Source organism: Lissotriton helveticus, chromosome 4_1, assembly GCF_964261635.1.
Source record: "Lissotriton helveticus chromosome 4_1, aLisHel1.1, whole genome shotgun sequence".
Lineage (NCBI taxonomy): Eukaryota > Metazoa > Chordata > Amphibia > Caudata > Salamandridae > Lissotriton > Lissotriton helveticus.
Window position 1 is genome coordinate 1600971251 of NC_136063.1, and position 18721 is coordinate 1600989971.

Here is an 18721-nt window from a genome sequence, read left to right on the forward strand (position 1 = left end):
AATAAATAAGTCTCAATTTGTAAGAAGACCTAAGCTGACATCTGACTCCGATGCACAGCAAATGTGACAAGATGAAAACAAGATGTAAAGACATCTTTATTGCTCATTCACTTTCTGAAGGAGCAGAACACCTATTCTTTGCCAGTTTGAACTCTCTCATGATCGGGCCAGTAAGCACTAAACATAACTTGCCCTGATAAAATCTGACTCGCTATGGCGAGTGGGAACGTAGATTTTGCTAGGCCTGCTTATATATCACTGTAACTAGAAGGATCTGGCGGACTCAACAATATACTGTTTTTGTAAAAACATTACACATAGCTGTTTTCTTCCAAAACATTTGTATTATTTCAACTGTTTCTTCAGGAAAACCTGGAAGGATCTACATAAGTGAACCCTTGCTGAAATCAGATCACCCATGAGTTCACATTTGCTTCCACCACAATCTGCACGCAGGCTAAAACCACAAAAAAATTGTAAACAATGGACTACCTCTTAGAAAACTGGTAAAAGCTGTAGTAAAAAAAGTTTTTGGGATACAACTCCTGAAAGCTGGGAAGATATTGATCCTAGTAAGGCAAACCTTTTGTTGATGCCATTTTTAGAAGAAAAGAAAAAAGCATAAGACTATATTGCACAACTTTTTCGCACAAAAAGCCAAATGTAGCTATATTTGGTCTATTTTCTAGGATCCCTCAGGAGGAATCTACAAACCCCGGTACCTTTAGAATCATGATATAAATATAAAAGCTTAGTATTGCGGTAGCAAAATACCAGCTGCCAGGGGGGTAAATTTGCATGGGTGTATCAGGGTAGTTTTTAATTAAAACGCCTGACGCAAAATATGCTTTTATTCCTGGTGTGCGGCACCCTGCAAAGCTCCTGTTGCCATGACTGTGCAGAGATCTAACGCTGCAAGGTCTTTCTTCTGTTTCCATAGTCCCTATACTGGTCCGTCATCGCTTTCAACACTAGCCCTATCCATCTATGGTGTTCTGTTATTGTGCCAAGTGTTTGTCTTTCAGTTGAAGGCACATACTCTGTCAATCCACACAATCTGCCCCCGGATTACCAATTCCGGTATGGCCCCCAAATCCTCGCCTCGCGCCGGGCGATAATTTCAACACGGGCACCGTGCCTTTTTCGAGAAGCAGCGCATGCGCGGGCAGGCACCTCCCCCCTCCCAGCTCTGACTGTCTCGCGCTGCCCATGTGCGTCCCGCCGGCTCCTGTGACAGTTGGAAGAGGTGTAAAGCAGGCGAGGCCATGGCGGCGGTGAGCGAGGCGCTGGCGGCCGTGCTGCCCACCATTCGGGTGCCCAAAGCTGGCGACCGCGTGCACAAGGACGAGTGTGCGTTCTCCTTCGATACACCGGTAAGATCCAGCAGCCCCCTCCCCTCTTTCCCTTCCACTCCTCTTCGTACCCAGGGTGCGTCGCCCGCCGAATTGAATGCCGGGACATTGAGTGCGCAGCTGGCTGTCTGCAACGGAACTAGCGTGACACACGACTACACTTCCCATCAGCACAAGCGTTGGATGCGTCATTCCGCTTGGAGCGATCTGAAGCATGACAGCCCCCGCTTCCAGAGGAGCCGCTGCAGTACCGGCTGGAAGACCTGGACACGCTGGCCACAGTGGTGCGAGCCTGGTAAGGGGGGGGTGGCGGGTGAGTTTGTGTGTGTGTGTGTGTGTGTGTGTGCCTGCCTGCGTGCATGTGCGCGCGTGTGTGTGCCTGCGTGCGTGCCTGTTCACCAACGCGAAAGCGTGCGCGTTCACGCACCCAAATCCAGCCAAATCGGCAACTGAGGCGCGTAACACCCTCCTGTCCCTAATTCCCCCGGACGGCTGACTAAAGTTGTCGAACTGGAGCATCCTATCGGATGCAACTCCAGCTCGACCTAAAAATGACATAGGTGCAAGCAAATGTTTAAACAATGGTTGAAGAAGAGACTGGAAGTGAAAAAACATAATTACAGCATAGTACAGAAAGAAGAAGCCAATGAAGCCATAGATAGAGGGTGCACTGAAAAGAGTGTCTTCCTGGGGGTCTTCTTATGAAAGAAGAACACATAGCTATGACCCCCGCACAAATGAAGTCAGTGACAAAGACATTATATGAGAGTTACATGAATAACTTGTAACATTTTCAGTATAAAGAGTACCAAACACTAAATATTGTTTTTGTGTTGTTAATTGATTCTTATCAAAAATACATAGCAGTAAGTTGTTCCCAAAATATCCCTGTTAATATTGATTTAATTGTAAGTGAGAGCAGCACCTTGAGAAGACTGTGATGGATTTTTGTTTAATGTGTACATTTACCTAAGTAAATGAATATATTTTTCAACAACTCAGTTTTTCAAGATCCAAATCAAAATGCAGTTATGTTCATATCTACAATTCTTCTGTAAAAACAGTTTTTGAAATAATAGGGTTACAACCAAAAGTAGTCAGTGCGGTCTGCAGCACATGCTCTGTAACAGTGCTTAATTTGAGTCAGTGGTTTCCGGTGCTCAGCACCGGCACTTAATAATCAGCACCAGTGCTTTTCATGAGCACCAGTTAAGGACACATTCATTTACATAGAGATTAAGCGATTTCCCCAGAATCACAGGATGTTGAGCCGATGCCAAGGCTCGAACCTGGTTCCCCAGCTCCGAAATCAGTATCTCTGGCCATTATGCCACCCCCAATATCCCACCCCCACTCCCCCACCATCATGGTTAGTAGCTGGTTCTGTTTTAGGCGGCACTAACAGGAGAAATGGGCTGGTGCAAGCTGCATCCTGAAGAGAGCCCTGGCAATTAGTTTTTTTTTTTTTTACAAATTAACCACTTCGTTTTCTTTACAAATTAACCACTGCTCTGTAGTTGTTGTTCCAAGATCAGTCGAGTACTTAAAGTTGATGTCTGCTGTTGCATATGGTCGAGCGTTGTCATTTCAGTAAGAGCAAATTGGAATTGAGGGCTGGTGATCCATATTGGAGAACGAAGATTTTACATAGGGGTTGATTCATAAAAGCATTCATGAGTACTGAAAGAAGTATTACAATAACGTTTATGTGCTCTTGCATGCGTTTGTAAATAGGAACAGAAACATCCAACACTCTATTCACTGATATGCAAAGCCAGCACATTTCTTTCAGTTTAAGCTATTTGTATATGAATAGCCCCTGAATTATCCCATTATTCACATTTTATATGTTTTTTAGAAACTTCTAAAAGACATGAAAGAGTACGTAAAAGAGTAATACAAGAAATTACTTTACATACTCCAAAATACCTTTGTGAGTAAGCCCCACATTTTTCATGGCGCCTAAAAGTTTCAAAGTTCAGAAGAGATGTACATTATTAATCCATATATGCTACCTAATTTATGTCATTGCCTGAATTTTTTGCAGAATTTGTAGAACAGAGGCATAAACAAGATTATATTAATCAGACAATTCATGAAATTAAACAAAAGGCTAACCAGTTAATCCTAGCAGATGAGCAAATAAGAAACAATAATACAACTATACATTTTATGACCAAATACAGGTAAGGGCATCACTATGTAAGAAGGCTACTGAACAAACACTAGTATCTCCTGGCTAACAACCCATCTCTCACAGACGTAATAAAGACAACTCCAAGGTTTGGATTCCAAAGGGGGAGAAGCCTTGAAGATCTTCTGTGTTCCTCTGAATTTCAGTGCAAAAGAAATTCCTGCATCATGACACCCAAAGCTTTGACAAATGCCATAACTTATCAGTCTGCAAATTGGCATATCATAGAACAGAGATCAAATACAAAAGTGACAAAACCTATACGATTCAACACTGTATACCATGTAACAGCTTATATGTAACCTTCATGTCACTTGCCCATGTAGCATTGTGTCTGGCCCCCTTCCAGGAGCCCAGAGCAAGCAGAGGCTACTGGGCCTCAAACGCAGTGGTTGGGGTCATTTACCTCTGATGTCCGGGAGTCCGCCATACTACAACTCTACAACTTGGGCTAAGTACAACTCCTTCAGCATTTTGCCCTAACTGGTAGCAATGGCAAGTAGTCACAGTATTCTCATGGAGGTAGTGTGGGGGTGCTCGAGCTTAGACCTCAACAATCACACAACAACACAATGAAGTGTTTTAATGCACACTAGAATGAAATATCACTCATAAATAATACCCACAACACAATTTAGTGTTCTGGATGTTGTGAGACAGAGTTCTACCCCTATTTGCTATCTCCCTCGGCACTCTCATTCTGGTCTAGATGTTTTCTACTCCTTTTTCATGATTATGGCTCAAATGCTGATCTTTCCTCTAATATGCTTCCACTCAGTTTCTCATGTTCGGAATTTACATTTTCTTACACTTGCTGTGGATCAGTCCTTCGGGTAGCCACCCAGCTATCTTCTCGAACCTCCTGGGCGGGTACATAGGGTTGACGGCCACGAGAAGTGTGACCTTATGGGTATCTCCAGGCTAGGAGATGTCTGGAAAGAAGGGGCATTAGTCCCATTCGATGAGTTGCAGAAAGAATACGAACTAACAGGGAGCCAAGCCCTAAGGTGCCAGTAAATGAAACACATCCTGGAGCAGGGTGGGGCCCTCCAAGGTGCCATAGAGGAGAAATGCACACTGGAATACAGAGTACTCCGTGGTCCCCATGACGGATCTACCTTACTGAACAATAATCTTCCATCATAGGATCCCCTCAGGGAGAAATGGGAGAGGAACCTAGGCAGACTTGAGGACGATGATTGGAGTCAGGCATGCAGGCACCCCGAGCGAAGTGGCAATTAGGGCAAGGTTATGACTCATTCAGTTAGAAATACCGTATAGTGCATACTATACATGAACTTGACTGTCCTGGATAGGAAGGGTGACCAGGGCCGGACTGGCTACCGGGCAGTTGTGTGTGCTGCCGAGCTGAGGGCTAATTTCTCTGTGGTGGGGGCTTATTTCATTGATGGGGACCTGCGTGCGCATTGAAATAAAAAAAGCAAAACGAATTTCGTTTTTCACACGCAGGTCCCTATCAACGAAAACAGCCCCCAGCTCGGCAGCACACACAACTGCCTGGTAGCCAGTCCGTCCCTGAGGGTGACTGATGACCTCTGTTCACGATGCTTGCAGATGAAGGGCACCCTGATTCACACATTGTGGGAATGTCCGGGGTTCTGGGCCTACTGGGAGCGGATTGGTAAACAACTATCAGCAACACTGGGTTACAAGATACACCCCAGCTGATGTCCCTGGGCATCTAGGGGGATCAGCCCTTTGATAGATACGCTTTTTCAATTTTTTTAGCCATGTGTGCAGCATCCCGGATGCTGTGCAGTTTGGCTAATTAAGGTGAAAAAAGCCTATGACACAGCCGGTTGTTTCATTTTGTAGGCACATGCTCCAATCTTTTGCAACCAGACAGCTGTGCTGCCTGGTAGGCTCGACCTAAAAATTAGACAGTGTTGAGTAACTCTTCATGAAGCCTGTTCAACATTCCTATGAAGAGATATTCTTGAAAGAAAGAATAGTCTTTGATGGCCTAACAACTTTTTCACTCTTTGTTTTCCATCTAAGAATTTTTCGTTGACAGTCTTTGAACATAAAAGTGTACAATGACAACATAGCTAAACCTGTACATCGTGTTTTTCTAAATTGACATTTTATTTACTGCTGCTCAATCATTCTTTTTGCAGGCCATCAAAATTATGGTGCTAGCCTTGGAGAAATATGGAAGCTATGAGAAGTTCCAGCAGGCGACTGGGGGTAGTCTGCTTTCCAAACCACGCATCTGGTATCAAGTGAGGAAGTACATGGAGAAAGAGGGCTGCATCGGGGAAGTAGGTATTGCTCAAGGACATCAGCTAAATGAATGTTATGATGCTGGCAGAGGGATATGTATGCACCTTAATAGTCAATATAAATAAACACCAGCGACAACCTTCCGCAAGGACAAAAATTACCTGGATACGGATTCCAGGAGACCATTTTCAAATGTGTTTTGCTGGATATGGATATTGATACGGAAATATGTGTATATCCAGGGTAAAAGCAAGAGAAAATATACTAGTTATAAATACCAACTGAAACAAGTAGACACCCTTAAACACCAATAACCAGTTCTAAGATTACCTAACTTTAACAGATCATTATTTGTCGAAAAACTCTTTGAGGGCAGCTGGAAGCCACTTCAAACCATTTGTGTAGTCATTCGCTGTCCCATATTTACAAGGGTGGCGTAAGTATGGGGCAGCACCAAAATTAAGACCAGGGAAAACCCGGTCTTAGCCTGGCGCAAAGAGGAGAAATGTTTAATTTATCCTCATTTTTGATGATTCCGTGTGTGCTGCGTTGTGCAGCACACATAGAAACAGCAAACGGCCAATGATTGTTTATGTGCAGGAAGGTGTCCCTTCCTGCACATAAACAATCATTAAATAAAATTACATTTTGCAACTTCTATGTGTATTGCATTGAGCAGAACACATAGAAGTTGCAAAACACCATATCAGATTGTTTATGTGCAGAAAGGGACACTTTCCTGCACATAAACAATCTTCCCCTGCAACGCAGGCACTCTTGCACTATGGTGGAAGGGTGTCTGCCTTGGCGCTAGGCGGCTAAATTAGCACCAGTGCAAGGGGAAACGCAGGGCTGCACTGCAGCCTTACAAATATGGTGCAGCCCTGTGTTTCAGAAGTGGTGATGCACGGCATTAAGCCAAGGAGGCTAACATCGCACTCCACCACTTTCTCGTAAATATGCCCCCCAGTGTCTTTAATTTGGCATCTTTCAAAAACACCTTCCATTAATGTGACACAAAATAGGTGCTCTCTACACCTCTATCGACAGTTTACTGCTTATTTTGTACTTATCTATCAATTGTCAGTTATTACGTAATAAAAGATGGGAGTACACATTCTGGTTGTTTTCAAATTGTGCATGTTAGTCATGGTTATCATCCATTTATTCATGACTGAATTCCACATCCGCCAAAATGGGTATGTTTAACGGGAACTTAGGGTTTATCCTTGCCCAGCATTAATAAACTATGGACAACAATCCATCAGAGTTCCATCAACACCATCGGTCTTCTATAAATTTCTAAGGAACAAAATATGTGACTTGCCAAGCATATTTATACTGCAGCAGCCCTATATGTATCTAGAGATGCCAACACATCAAAAGCATACACACTATTAATGAAAAACTTTCATATCCCGAGGCAGAGACCCATATATAAAAATAATAATATTCAGTAGCATTTGAAGGATAAAACCACTGGTGGCATTATATAATCATTACCACAAGGCCATTAATGAGAAAGGGTTATTGGTTATATATTTCTGGCTAATGTCAGAGTTTTCAAAAAGAAGCTTTAAAAGTGAGAGTAATTTGGGGGTTTAGGGGAGACGTGAAACCGGCATTAAAAAATAAGGAAATGGTTTTTCTGCTCTACAAATCAGTGTTTTATCTCTCCATGGACACTGTATCCACTGCCCAATTCTGAAGGACATTTCTACAGGAGATTAGAGGTTTATTAAAGATCTAGTGGCGGGCTACGAAGGTCTTGGAAGGTTTGCGCCGAAAATTCCAGAGATAAACATAGATTTGAGTTTGTGTTTAGGTGAGAGGTTTGGAGAGGTGTGATACAACAGAGACAGAGACATTCAATAACTCTGTTCATCACAACATAAGTGTGTCAGGCAGAGGTTGAAGAGTACCATGTGGATGCTTGTCATGGATGCTTGTCATGGACAGGGAGGTATGGAAATGTCTTCTAGGAGAAGTTGTCCAGGAGGAAGTTAATTAAAGGCCTTCCCACATTCCAGACACAAAGGTCACACAAAACAATTCCTAATGTAATCTCAAGGTTCCTATCTTTGGGCAATGTGTCTAAAGCGTAATAGAATTTGAAATGTAATGAATAGAAAGAACCTATTGATATATACTGCTCTGAACTGCATGAGAATGCGGGTCATTCCACTTATATATATTTGATGTGTCTTTCAGCACTACATTGTATCCTATTTTACTGCATTATTTCCACAATGCTTTCATGCCCCATGTCAAGGTCCTGAAGAGCTTTTCGGACCAGGGGTCATCGTATCTGATTCTGCATGGATGAGAGAATGGTGTTGATAAAAATGCCATCTGTTAAAATTAAGTATCAGTGTTGAGTGTGATGTCCCAAGAGCGTGCTTCAAAGCTGACGTAGCAGTGTATGATCTTCTTTCTGGTGTGAGGCAGAATACAAAGAAGTGTGAGGACAGGTTTGCAAGCGGCCTACACAAAACAGTTAGAATTGTAGCCTTGGAAGAACTTGAGTCTTTGATTATGAATAGTTTCTCAAGAGGTAAATACAAACCACACGTAGTTGTAGCCTTAGATATTCTTATGTCTTAGATTATGGGGAAAAACAGGACTTTATAGCTCTTCTGAATTGCAAATGATTGTGGCTTGATAATATCTTTTGGCATTTTATTCCCAATAATGTGCATGTTACTACTGAGAAGCAGTTGCCTACAATGAGTGCTTTGTGGAATGTAGGAATTATTAGTGGTGGAGCAATTCATGATCTGACTTTTCTTTGATTGTATAGTCTGAGTTTTACTTATGATCACCCGATGTGCAATACAGAGGACACTACTATTAAAAGTAGTTCTTTGGGGACAGGGGTAATATGGTCCTATGTGTTAAGGCGATAACTTGTCTACCTGTAGTGCTCTGTATTCTTTGTAGATCAGCAAATGCTCTTTTAGTCATACCAATGGAAATACCATCTGCATAGTCCAATCTTGATAGCACTATAGCTACGTATACGTGTATCCTATCTGAGAGCCCAAGGGAGAGGTAAATGCATCATAAGATTATTTTTGTCTACAGTGAGTCTCACATAACTTTGCAGACTTGGGATTAAACAGAGGTTGTAGGGCATAATATAGTTTCTAAAATATCACATGCACAGAATATTTTGTCAAGAATATCGAGGACAAAAATATTGTGAAGGTAAGTTTTTTGGGTGAGCAAAGTTTTACTATACTTAACTCCACATATATGTACCTTGACGATGTATATATATCTTCAAGTTACATAGATTTGGGGTTAAGAATAGCAAATTACTAGATAGGAAGGGAGAAAGAAACCCATACGATCAACATACCCTACATTATGTAAAGCAGTTTCTCTTCCACAATTATTGCTGTCTAGCACCCTGTTAAGATGTTCAAAGGCGTAGTCTCCCAGCACACCCATAATTATAGGGACAACATGAGATGCAGTGGATATATTAAATAGTATGCACAATATATCACAAGGTTAACAAGCAACGGGCTGAAGTAGGCACAAAGGAGAAAGTGACATACAAAAGGGGATCAACATAGGGAATTTACACCAAGGTTTCCCTCCACTCTAACAATCATTCCTAAACACCAAGCCCTTAGCACGGCAACCACAACTATTACATGCTAAGTAGCTCACAGAGTTCCCCTATTCCACACTTATTCAGGGGGGGGCTACCTATAGTGTTAATCTAGAATCATCCAATCAACTTTTAAATGTATTTTATTAATAAGTAATATGTTTGGGTAATAGAAGATGACCACGTTGCACATTCACAGTAACTACAACATGAAAGTCTTTGCATGAGCCTTCATCCATTGCAAGATTGTTAGGCTTATATTAATTTAATCCGTTTCTTTTCTCTCCCTCTTCTTTGCGTTGCCTTTCTTTTTTCCCTCCCCCTCCTTCTTTTTAATTTTACAGGTTTTCATATTGAATTCTTCTTCTTATCGCATTGGTTTATGAATTCAGGCAAACATTGTACTGACCTGGTGATGATCCTTACATTTGAGTGGATCGAAATGTCATTGGCTTAATCACTCAGACTCGACTGACTGACTGTATGCAATTGATTAATGAGTGCAGTAGTGTTGTGTTTTACAGAGTTGTGACTTTAATTCTGTATTTCTTTTGTCATTCATTCTTTTACCTGTGTGTGTGTTCTCTTACCTTTATAGGTGCATCCCGTAGGGGTGATTACTCGTACACATTACTTTTTACTTCATGTATTAGGAAAATACATTTGAAAGTTGATTGGTCGGTTCCTGGTCATTAATTATACTCCCAGTGCATTATATAAAGTTTGTATTTTTGTTTAGGGACCCTTTTTCCTTAGAACATAATACTACCCTTGGTCCCTACACATCCTTGGTTTTCCTTGTGTTTGCGAAACGATTCGTGTAGTTGTGGCAGGGAAGGTTGAAAAATGTCACCACTTCCTGAAGGGGGGGTGCTAGGTAAAATGCTTAAGAGTGAAGGTCAATCAATCAATCAATCATAGCACTTGTATAGTGCGCTACTCACCCGGGAGTGTCTCAAGGCGCTTGGGGGAAGGGGTTCGCTACTGCTCGAACAGCCAGGTCTTGAGTTGCCTCCTGAAGGCGAGGTGGTCCTCGATAGTGCGATAGTAGAGCCCGGGGAGCACCTACTGAAATGTAGTAGGATAATTAAATAGTAGAGCCCGGGAAGCACCTACTGAAATGTAGTAAGATAATTAATTGACTGGAGGTAGGGATACAATTAGATGCCTGTCTTTTGAGGAAAGATTTTGTCCAGTTAAGTAATGTGCCCTGAATCCAAGTGTAATACACGTCTTGAGGTAGTAGATGGGTCGTCAACTATGTGAAAAGCTGACAATAGGTCAGTATTTTTAAAATAGCAACCCTACTGTTGTTAACAGTGATCATAAGGTCGTATCAAGTGGAGAATAGTGCAGATTCTGTGCTTCTGCCCTACCTGAATCCATTCTGTCTATCCAACAAAAAATGTTCTGTTCATTGAAATGTTATATCTAGGCGAAGGCTGCCTTTTCACCGATGGTTACCTAAGACGTGCCCGTTCACTATTGGTTTATAATTTCTCACTAGATAGAGGGATGGTTAGAACAGAAGCACCCATGTAAAATAAGGTTGGATGAATCATGCAGGGCCGGCTCTAGGGCGGTACGACCGGTGCCACCGCACCGGGTTCTGACTTGGGGTGGGGGTGCCATGTTTGCAAGTATATTTTCATTTTAAAAGCACCTGCTGCCGCATTTCTTGCCTCCAGAAATGTTCAGGCATCAATACAAATGTCAAGATGACTCTGGTGATTAATGTTCTTCCTAGAGAGTGAGACGGAATTTTGTCTAGTAGAAGTTTTGACTAATTGTAGTGCAGAGGGTTAATATGCCTATTGATAAGAACATGTACCATGCAGATCCCAAAGTGCAAAAAATGTAATTGGGTCAGTGGGTTACTGCTTTTGTTATAGTGATCCTTTTTTGGAAAAACGTGAAGTTTAGAAGTTAAAATCCTAATATAGAACAGTGAGCTATTAACTTTCATCATAGAACAGCATGCAAACTGCAAGGTATAGATTAGAGCTATATGTTTCTTTGCCCAGTCTTTCATTATCCCAATCTTCAAAAAAAGAACCCCTAACAATGGTGTTACAATTTAAATTCTGAATTTGTGCTTTTCCAAACCAAGGAGGACTCTTAAACTATACTGCCTACCAGTATGGATGACATGTGACTTCTACACCTTGTTGTCCTTTGTCTTATGTAACGTTGCCTATACACTGATTTACACAAGTGTAATTGTGCAATATGTGTGTGATGTAAGATGCTCTGACACCTTACCTGGCATAAGTGGCGCTATAAAACGAAATGAATCTGAGAGAGTGTGGTTATGGAGACTTGAGGGGCACAGTTAAATGGTGATACAGAGGGAATCCGTTGCAGAGGTGGTCATGGGGGGGCGCCAACAAACTGTCGCACAAGACGCCACCAGTGGTAAAACCGACCTTGAAAACATGTAACATTAAAATTCTGCCCTGGGGTCTTCTGTATTCAGAGATGCCAAGCAAACGGCAGATTTAACTAGCATAAACAATGTATGAGTCCAGGATGGAGGCGTGGTATATAAGTTGATTATGAGTTAGATGGAGAGGTATGTCCCGAGCAATGTAGCGATGTGCCTGAGTCCATGAGGGTCTCTGTTTACGGGCCTAAATTAATAATATGATGAAAGTGAGCAGGATTTATGTTAACATATACTGGTGTGTAATTGTGTGTGTGGGGGGGGGGGGTCATCCAAGGACATTACAAGCCATAAAATAAACCTGGTGGATGTTGAATCTATTTTAATAAAACTTGATACTGTACGTCGTATTACATTGTCTTATTACAAACTCAAACTAATTAATCAATTACTCAGCGACTAGGCTATTAACTGCAGATCGCATCTACATAATGACATATCTAATTACAATTATTTGGACCAGCAACTCTATCATCGATCATTTCCTGACTCGCCAGTGTGTGATAAACAAACAAGTGTATAAAGATACCTCTGGTTTTAAATCCCTTCTTTAATTTACTATGCAGAACACATCGGTGGAGCACCCTAGGTGATATAACGATTTTTGGCCTGCTTAGTCTGAGCAGCAAATCCAAAGAGAATATTTTATTTGAGTTCATAGATTTACTTTTTCAACTGATTCCTTTCCGTGAAACCTTATGTATGTATTTTACGAAAAGAAAAGTGAAAGGTCAAATTAAAATTTACTGATTCATTTTAACAATTAGGTGATGATACTTAGCTATTGCTAAAATTGCTTCCATCATCAGGTTTCCAGAATCAATGTTCTAGAGATGTGATTCTTACCTTTTGACTTTTAGGGACCCCCCGCTTAATCATTACTGGGATCCAGAGCCCTCCACTGAATCATTTTTGGAATCTGGGGTCACCAGCCCAAGCAACTTTGATGAAATGAACCTCAAAACAGTCCACAAAATTACATAGACAAGCATTCATCAAGGAAATATGGAAATAATGAAATAGTTTTTTAATTCGCAAATATGGAAAAAACGAACTGTTAATTGTAATAGATCCTGTTTGGTGTACTTGCACTGCTCCCACAAATAAATCTACGGGTACTAACATATTTTTTAGCCTGCAACTTCCCCTTCCTTAAAATTTACATAACGTTTTAAAATGTTACATTTTGCTTCTTTGTTTATATAGACTTCATTAAACTGTTAATAAGATTTATAAGCAGTCACACACCCACAAAGTAGGCATTGTGGACCCTCAGTTGACCCCAGACCACAGGTTAAGAACCGTTATTCTCGAGTACAGTACCCAGAATGAAAAAAGGGGCAGCAAGATTAACCTGGAATTAATTAAATCAAGTTGGAGATCGCAGTAGTTCCCTAGAAGTTTCACTGGCTGACAAATGCCCACCTTCCCATGGAAATTGTCCTTTCCTAATCCGAATGGTAAAAAAACACTAACATCTCTTTGATTGCTCAATGATGCTTCAAGTTGTATTCCTGGTCAAAAGGGACTTCAGTTCATTAGAGACTCAGAAAAAGTAATTTCTCTTCCTGCCCATTCAACATAGGATTCAAGCAACTGGACTATGTAAAAAGCATGGACCTGGACTTCTACTGAGGCTTTCCTCAATGCCACCCAATACTTGAGCATGGTTCACCAGTAAGTCCCATTCCTAAGGGGCATTGACTTAACAAAACTTGAGGGGAGACACTGCAAAGATCATGGAGAGGGCACCCCATGATTGGAGCCAAGCAGGAGCTCAGGGGCCAGCTGCTCGTGCACAGTGCCAGAGGGGGCCCCCTGCAGCTCAAAGGCCCTCGTGCACTGCAGGGGCTATTTTTCAACACTGTTAAGGGATACTTTTTGTGCTCTTTCCCTACACAAGTTTGTAAAGTAGTTGGCGCTAGGCCCACATACTTGTGAATTAAGGCACACTGACACTGGGATAGGGTACTGGTAATTGGCCCAGGACATGTGTGCGTGGCCTCTTTTATTAGCAGGATCACCTGACCGGTGATGCCTTTGATGTGTGGGTGTATAGTAAATACATCACACTTAAGCACTAGAGCGTGTCCTGCAGGACATTACAGAGCTCTTACGTCTTGTGCAGTCCTTTCCTTACGTCTTCCTAAAGCCAGAAAGAAATTAGTAGGATTTTTCGTGTTTTCAGTTTTTGTAGCAATACAATATTAGAGGTTGCAGTCCTAGCACTGAGACATAAGCAAACCCCTCTAATTCATGACATCCTTGACAGGAGCGTAGCTTGGTCAGTACGACTTGGAGGGGGTTTGAGCTTCAAATTTTCCGACACTCACACTGGTATATAATGTTAATCATTATTAGAGAAGCAGCGCAAGAGGGGGCTTAAGGGCCAGTGGAAAAGGAAACGCGTGAGGATTATGAGGGATATTAAAACACAGTATTTTGTCAAATAACCATGTTCTAAGACATAAAAAACAGGACGGTCGTTTAAGGCCAATCCTGGACCTCAGGATTTTGAACCTTTACCTCAGAAAGGAAAAGTTCGAAATGTTGACCTTGGCAATACTGGGGGCAATACTGGACACTTCTGTGTGTCGAGCATACCCTTCTCCACAGAGGATTCTAGACATTCAGGCGAGGATTCCTTTATTTCATGATGGAGTGGTTGTTCCAGTCCTGAAGGTCCTTTGCCTGCTCGGTCTGTTCGCTTCCTGCATACTGTTGGTCAGTCATGCATGCTGGCACATGAGGGCACTCCAGTGGTGCCTCCGCAGGCAGTGGTATCAGCACAACGGAGATCTCAGGGAGAAGATCAGAATCTCCAGAGAAGCTGCAGGGGAGCTGACTTGGTGGAGTGTGCAGGGCAACCTGTCTCAAGAAAAGCCCTTTCAGCATCCTCCACCGGTGGCCACAGTGATCACGGATACCTCCAATTTAGGGTGGGGTGCTCATCTGGGGGATCTGGAGGTCAAAGGTCTTTGGTCTCCAGAGGAAAGGTTGTTTCATTTCAACCTGCTGGAATTGCGGGTGTTTCGATTGGCACTAAATGCTTTCCTTCCTTCCCGGATTTGTCTGTTTGCAAATCATCTAGCCGGTGTGCTGAATGCACTTGCGGACAGTCTCAGTCGGCGTTACTCGGCCGATCATGAGTGGCGGCTTCATCCGGAGGTGGTTCATGGCATCTTTCAGATGTGGGGGTCTCCTCGGTTGGACCTATTAAACTTTGTGTAAGCCCTGATGAAGTTCCGGTGGCACTAGGGGAACTAAACGTGTTGGCTGTGTCGGTTTTATGAGAAAAAATTTACATGAAAAAAGAGAGGAACCTTTGAAAAAATACTTTCCGTCCAATTGACTCTTATTAGAGTGCACCTTCCTTTCTTGAGGACATTTATTATACTAGACATCTCTTAGCAGCGGGTAGTTGCACCTATGTAAAATATTTGAAACTGATGGAATGTATGTGCTTGACCTTTGTCTGCTGCTGTGTCTTCTGTATCTTTCTTACATTTGAAAGTGAAACATCCTTTACAACGCGTTGTTTACACCGCGGGGCCTTTACGACGCAGCCATCACAACGCAAGTTGTTACTACGACTTGCGCTGGATGGCGCTCTTGCTCAAGGAATAGTTTAATTTTCTATTCCAACACCTTCCCTACTGTTACGTGGGCTGGAGTTGGAATAGAAAATTAAAATAATCCACAATCCAGCGCCCTCCAACGCAAGTCGTTGTAACGACTTGCGTTGTGATAACTGCATTGTAATGGTAACGCGGTGTAAACACCGCGTCGTAATGACATACATCCCATTTGAAAATGTGTCAGTTCGCCCGTTTGCCTCAGTAGCACGGAAGAATTAGGTGGAACTGACGTCAGCACGCCGACGAGGTCCTCTTATGGCTCCGATGACGTCATACAGTGTCGCGAGGGGAGCCGTGCAATTGTGACATCGTCGTCGACATGGGAGAGCTAGGAAAGAATTTCCACGGAATGCTGGCGCAGGGGGTATTCATAAGGTGAGGAATCCACAGGCAGATACTGTATCCACCAGAAAAATTGTTACCTAAGGTAAGTAACTTGCTCCTCACAGGAATTACCAGCTCCTGAATCATGTCAGAGCCCTGGCAGTTTTCATGCAGAAAATTGGCCTACTGAAGGAAGCTGAAATGTCCAGGTGAAACTCCAGAAAATTGGGACAACCATGATAATTGGGCTCGGTGTTCAAGGGGCCCAAAAAAATTACTCATGGGTGGCTCCTCCGCTAAGGCCAAAGAGCTTCGCCCCACTGAGTAGGTCAAAAAGGAAAAAAATATAATTAGAATATTATCAATTTATTTTTCCGTCCTTGCTGAGCGGGATTGGGGTGGGGCTGCTCTGCTCACCGAGCAGGGCAGGGGAGGGGTGCTATGACTACTCCAAGTGTGCATGATGCTTTGGTCGCCATCTCTGGCACTTTGCATGTTCTTCACCCAGGCTGCATTACAGCCTGAGCGGAGAACATGCCCAGGCTCCCATTCCCTGGCTGTGCGCCAAACCACGGCGCTCAGTCCAATCACTGGTGCTTCATGCCCTGGAGTCCTGGAAGCGGGCAAAGAGGACCAAGAGGTGGCGGTGGCAGTACACAGGTAAGTGTTTATTTATTTTGTTTATTCCCTCCCTCCCCGCGACCTATCCCCCACACCGCTGTTAAATACCGGCCACCACTATAATTGCTCATTTCAATGGTGACCTTCTGGATTCAAATTGTGATCCCATAGTATTTTGTTCCTATGGGGCAGATTGATTTACAGGCTGGTATGTTGTATTGCGCCGCTAAGAACTTTATTACTTAGGGCCTGATTTCGATGTCATTCGGAAGGCCTCTGAATTGGATTCGGCTTTCCTGGACACGATTCGTAGCCCTTGTTTCCGACTGAATCGTACACAGGTCCGAACGACCAAGTATGATGGGAAGATCTTGTCCGCGTCGACTGAATCATTTCCAAACCCGATCCTGTCCATACGACTCATTCATAGCCGAATCGTGCAGCACTATGGAGCCGGATTCCGAACGAGTGAGTACGATGCACGATTCGGACAGCCGTATTGACTCGGTCTCAGCGAGATGAAACGGCTGTCAGAATCGGACTTCGGGGGAATGTAGCAGGCACCCCTTCACCCGGGGCTCTCCGAATCGGTCATGAGTGGTGCCCATGGGTCCCCCCGATCCAAGCATGCACAGTGTGGCGGGCGCCAAAAGGTGCCTGCCACAGGGTGTACGCTTTTCCCCCACCCACCCCATTATGCTATGGGAGCCTATATACGCGTTCAGTATACAGGCTCCCATAGAGTTAATTATAGTTCGAGTGAACCGACTCCGTAAGCATACAGATGCATCGTACTCGGTCGGACTCCAGCGCTTTGAGTCGTACGTAAAGCATTCTGGATTCGATTTGGTCGGGATGCTTTCCTTATGAGATCGGAATCGACTCCTTAGTGTTAGTGTGTCAATTAATCTTTCCCTTTACTGTAACCCTTTTTATTACATATAAAATACTTAAAAGCTAGAAATGTGTTAATATTTGTATGTTACTTTTACTACAAACTTTTATAGTGACATGTTATTTATTGGCTCACCTTTTGAAAATATTAAATGTAATCATTTATTTATGAATGATTGGTAGCTTGCTAATAATTGTATTCTCAAAAACCTTAATAAACCTTTCAAAACAAAAAAATAAAAGGGTAACAGTAGTATGTGTTGTTTGTAGCACTTAAGGTTAGCACACAAACATGTTTTGAAACACTATAAAAAACGTAATTAATATAATGCATTTTGTATTTAACATGACCATTGGAAATGTTGTGTCATGACAACACCTTTATCTGTTTGTGTCAGTTTGTGTCACAACTATACTGGTACATGTAGGTTACTAAACGATACCTCCTACAAAAAAACACAAAATCGCTGGTATATGTAGACGCTTGCCTTGCTGTAGTGTCAAATTGTCCCAAATGCTGCAGTCATTCTTATTCATCAGGCCAAATTCAACTCAGGAACAAAGATTCTATTTTATTAGTATGGTAATGTATATATCCACATCTATGTAAATTGGAGACATGGCCACGAATGTCTCCTTTCAATAATACAATTGTTTAAGAATTTGGATATCAAAACATTCCCTCAAAAATCATTATATTGACTCTTAGGATGCGCATGAGCTGTAATTGTGCATCTTAGCACATTACCAATCTGTAGTTCACTGAAATTCCCTGAAACCTGGCCCTTGCCTATAACTGAACACATTTTTAAGAGAGGAAACAAGGATGTGCCATGCTATTATATGCTGATGTGCCTTTTGGATTCTTTAGCTAAAATGGGAGGCCACATTGTATTTTTGCGGGTCAAAAACTGGGCCAAAATGAGGGATATCTTGACAGACATCTGGAATAGATTTAGGTAGGGGCTAGGCTACAGAGAAGCAATGCCTTACCACATACCTAATTGTAAGTAACATTTGTTATCATCAGAGAGGAGTGGATTCATCTGTCAATCAAGGACCGGACCTCCACTTTGATGTGGTAGCCAGATCCAAGTTTTGAGCGATCTTAAAATCCATGGTTGTTGAAGAGGAGTTAGTGTTTTATAAGATGCCATGCATGCTTCAGTGCTATGCTTCCATGAGGCGTGGTTCTCGAGAAATCGCACAAAGTAGGTTATGTTGGTTAGGAGGGTATCTCCAGTAGCACATTTCATCATTATCCTTAATTTGAATTCTCTTTATGAGGTGCAAGTGACAACTTAAAGTCATCCCCTAAAATAGGCATGAGGAGTCTACCACTTCTTCATGCAGTCCATGCAGTTTTTATTTCTCAAACTCCAAACAGATCGG

The 18721-nt window shown here is 42.5% G+C and overlaps 1 protein-coding gene across 1 annotated transcript in view; it reads left to right on the top strand.

Moving 5' to 3' along the window:
- MATCAP2 (microtubule associated tyrosine carboxypeptidase 2) overlaps nucleotides 1–18721 on the top strand; it is a 334412-nt gene that overhangs the window by 151101 nt on the left and 164590 nt on the right. The window contains exon 3 of the mRNA XM_078688222.1: nucleotides 5685–5828. Coding sequence (XP_078544348.1) covers nucleotides 5685–5828 — 144 coding nt within the window. The remainder of the gene's footprint in view (nucleotides 1–5684; nucleotides 5829–18721) is intronic.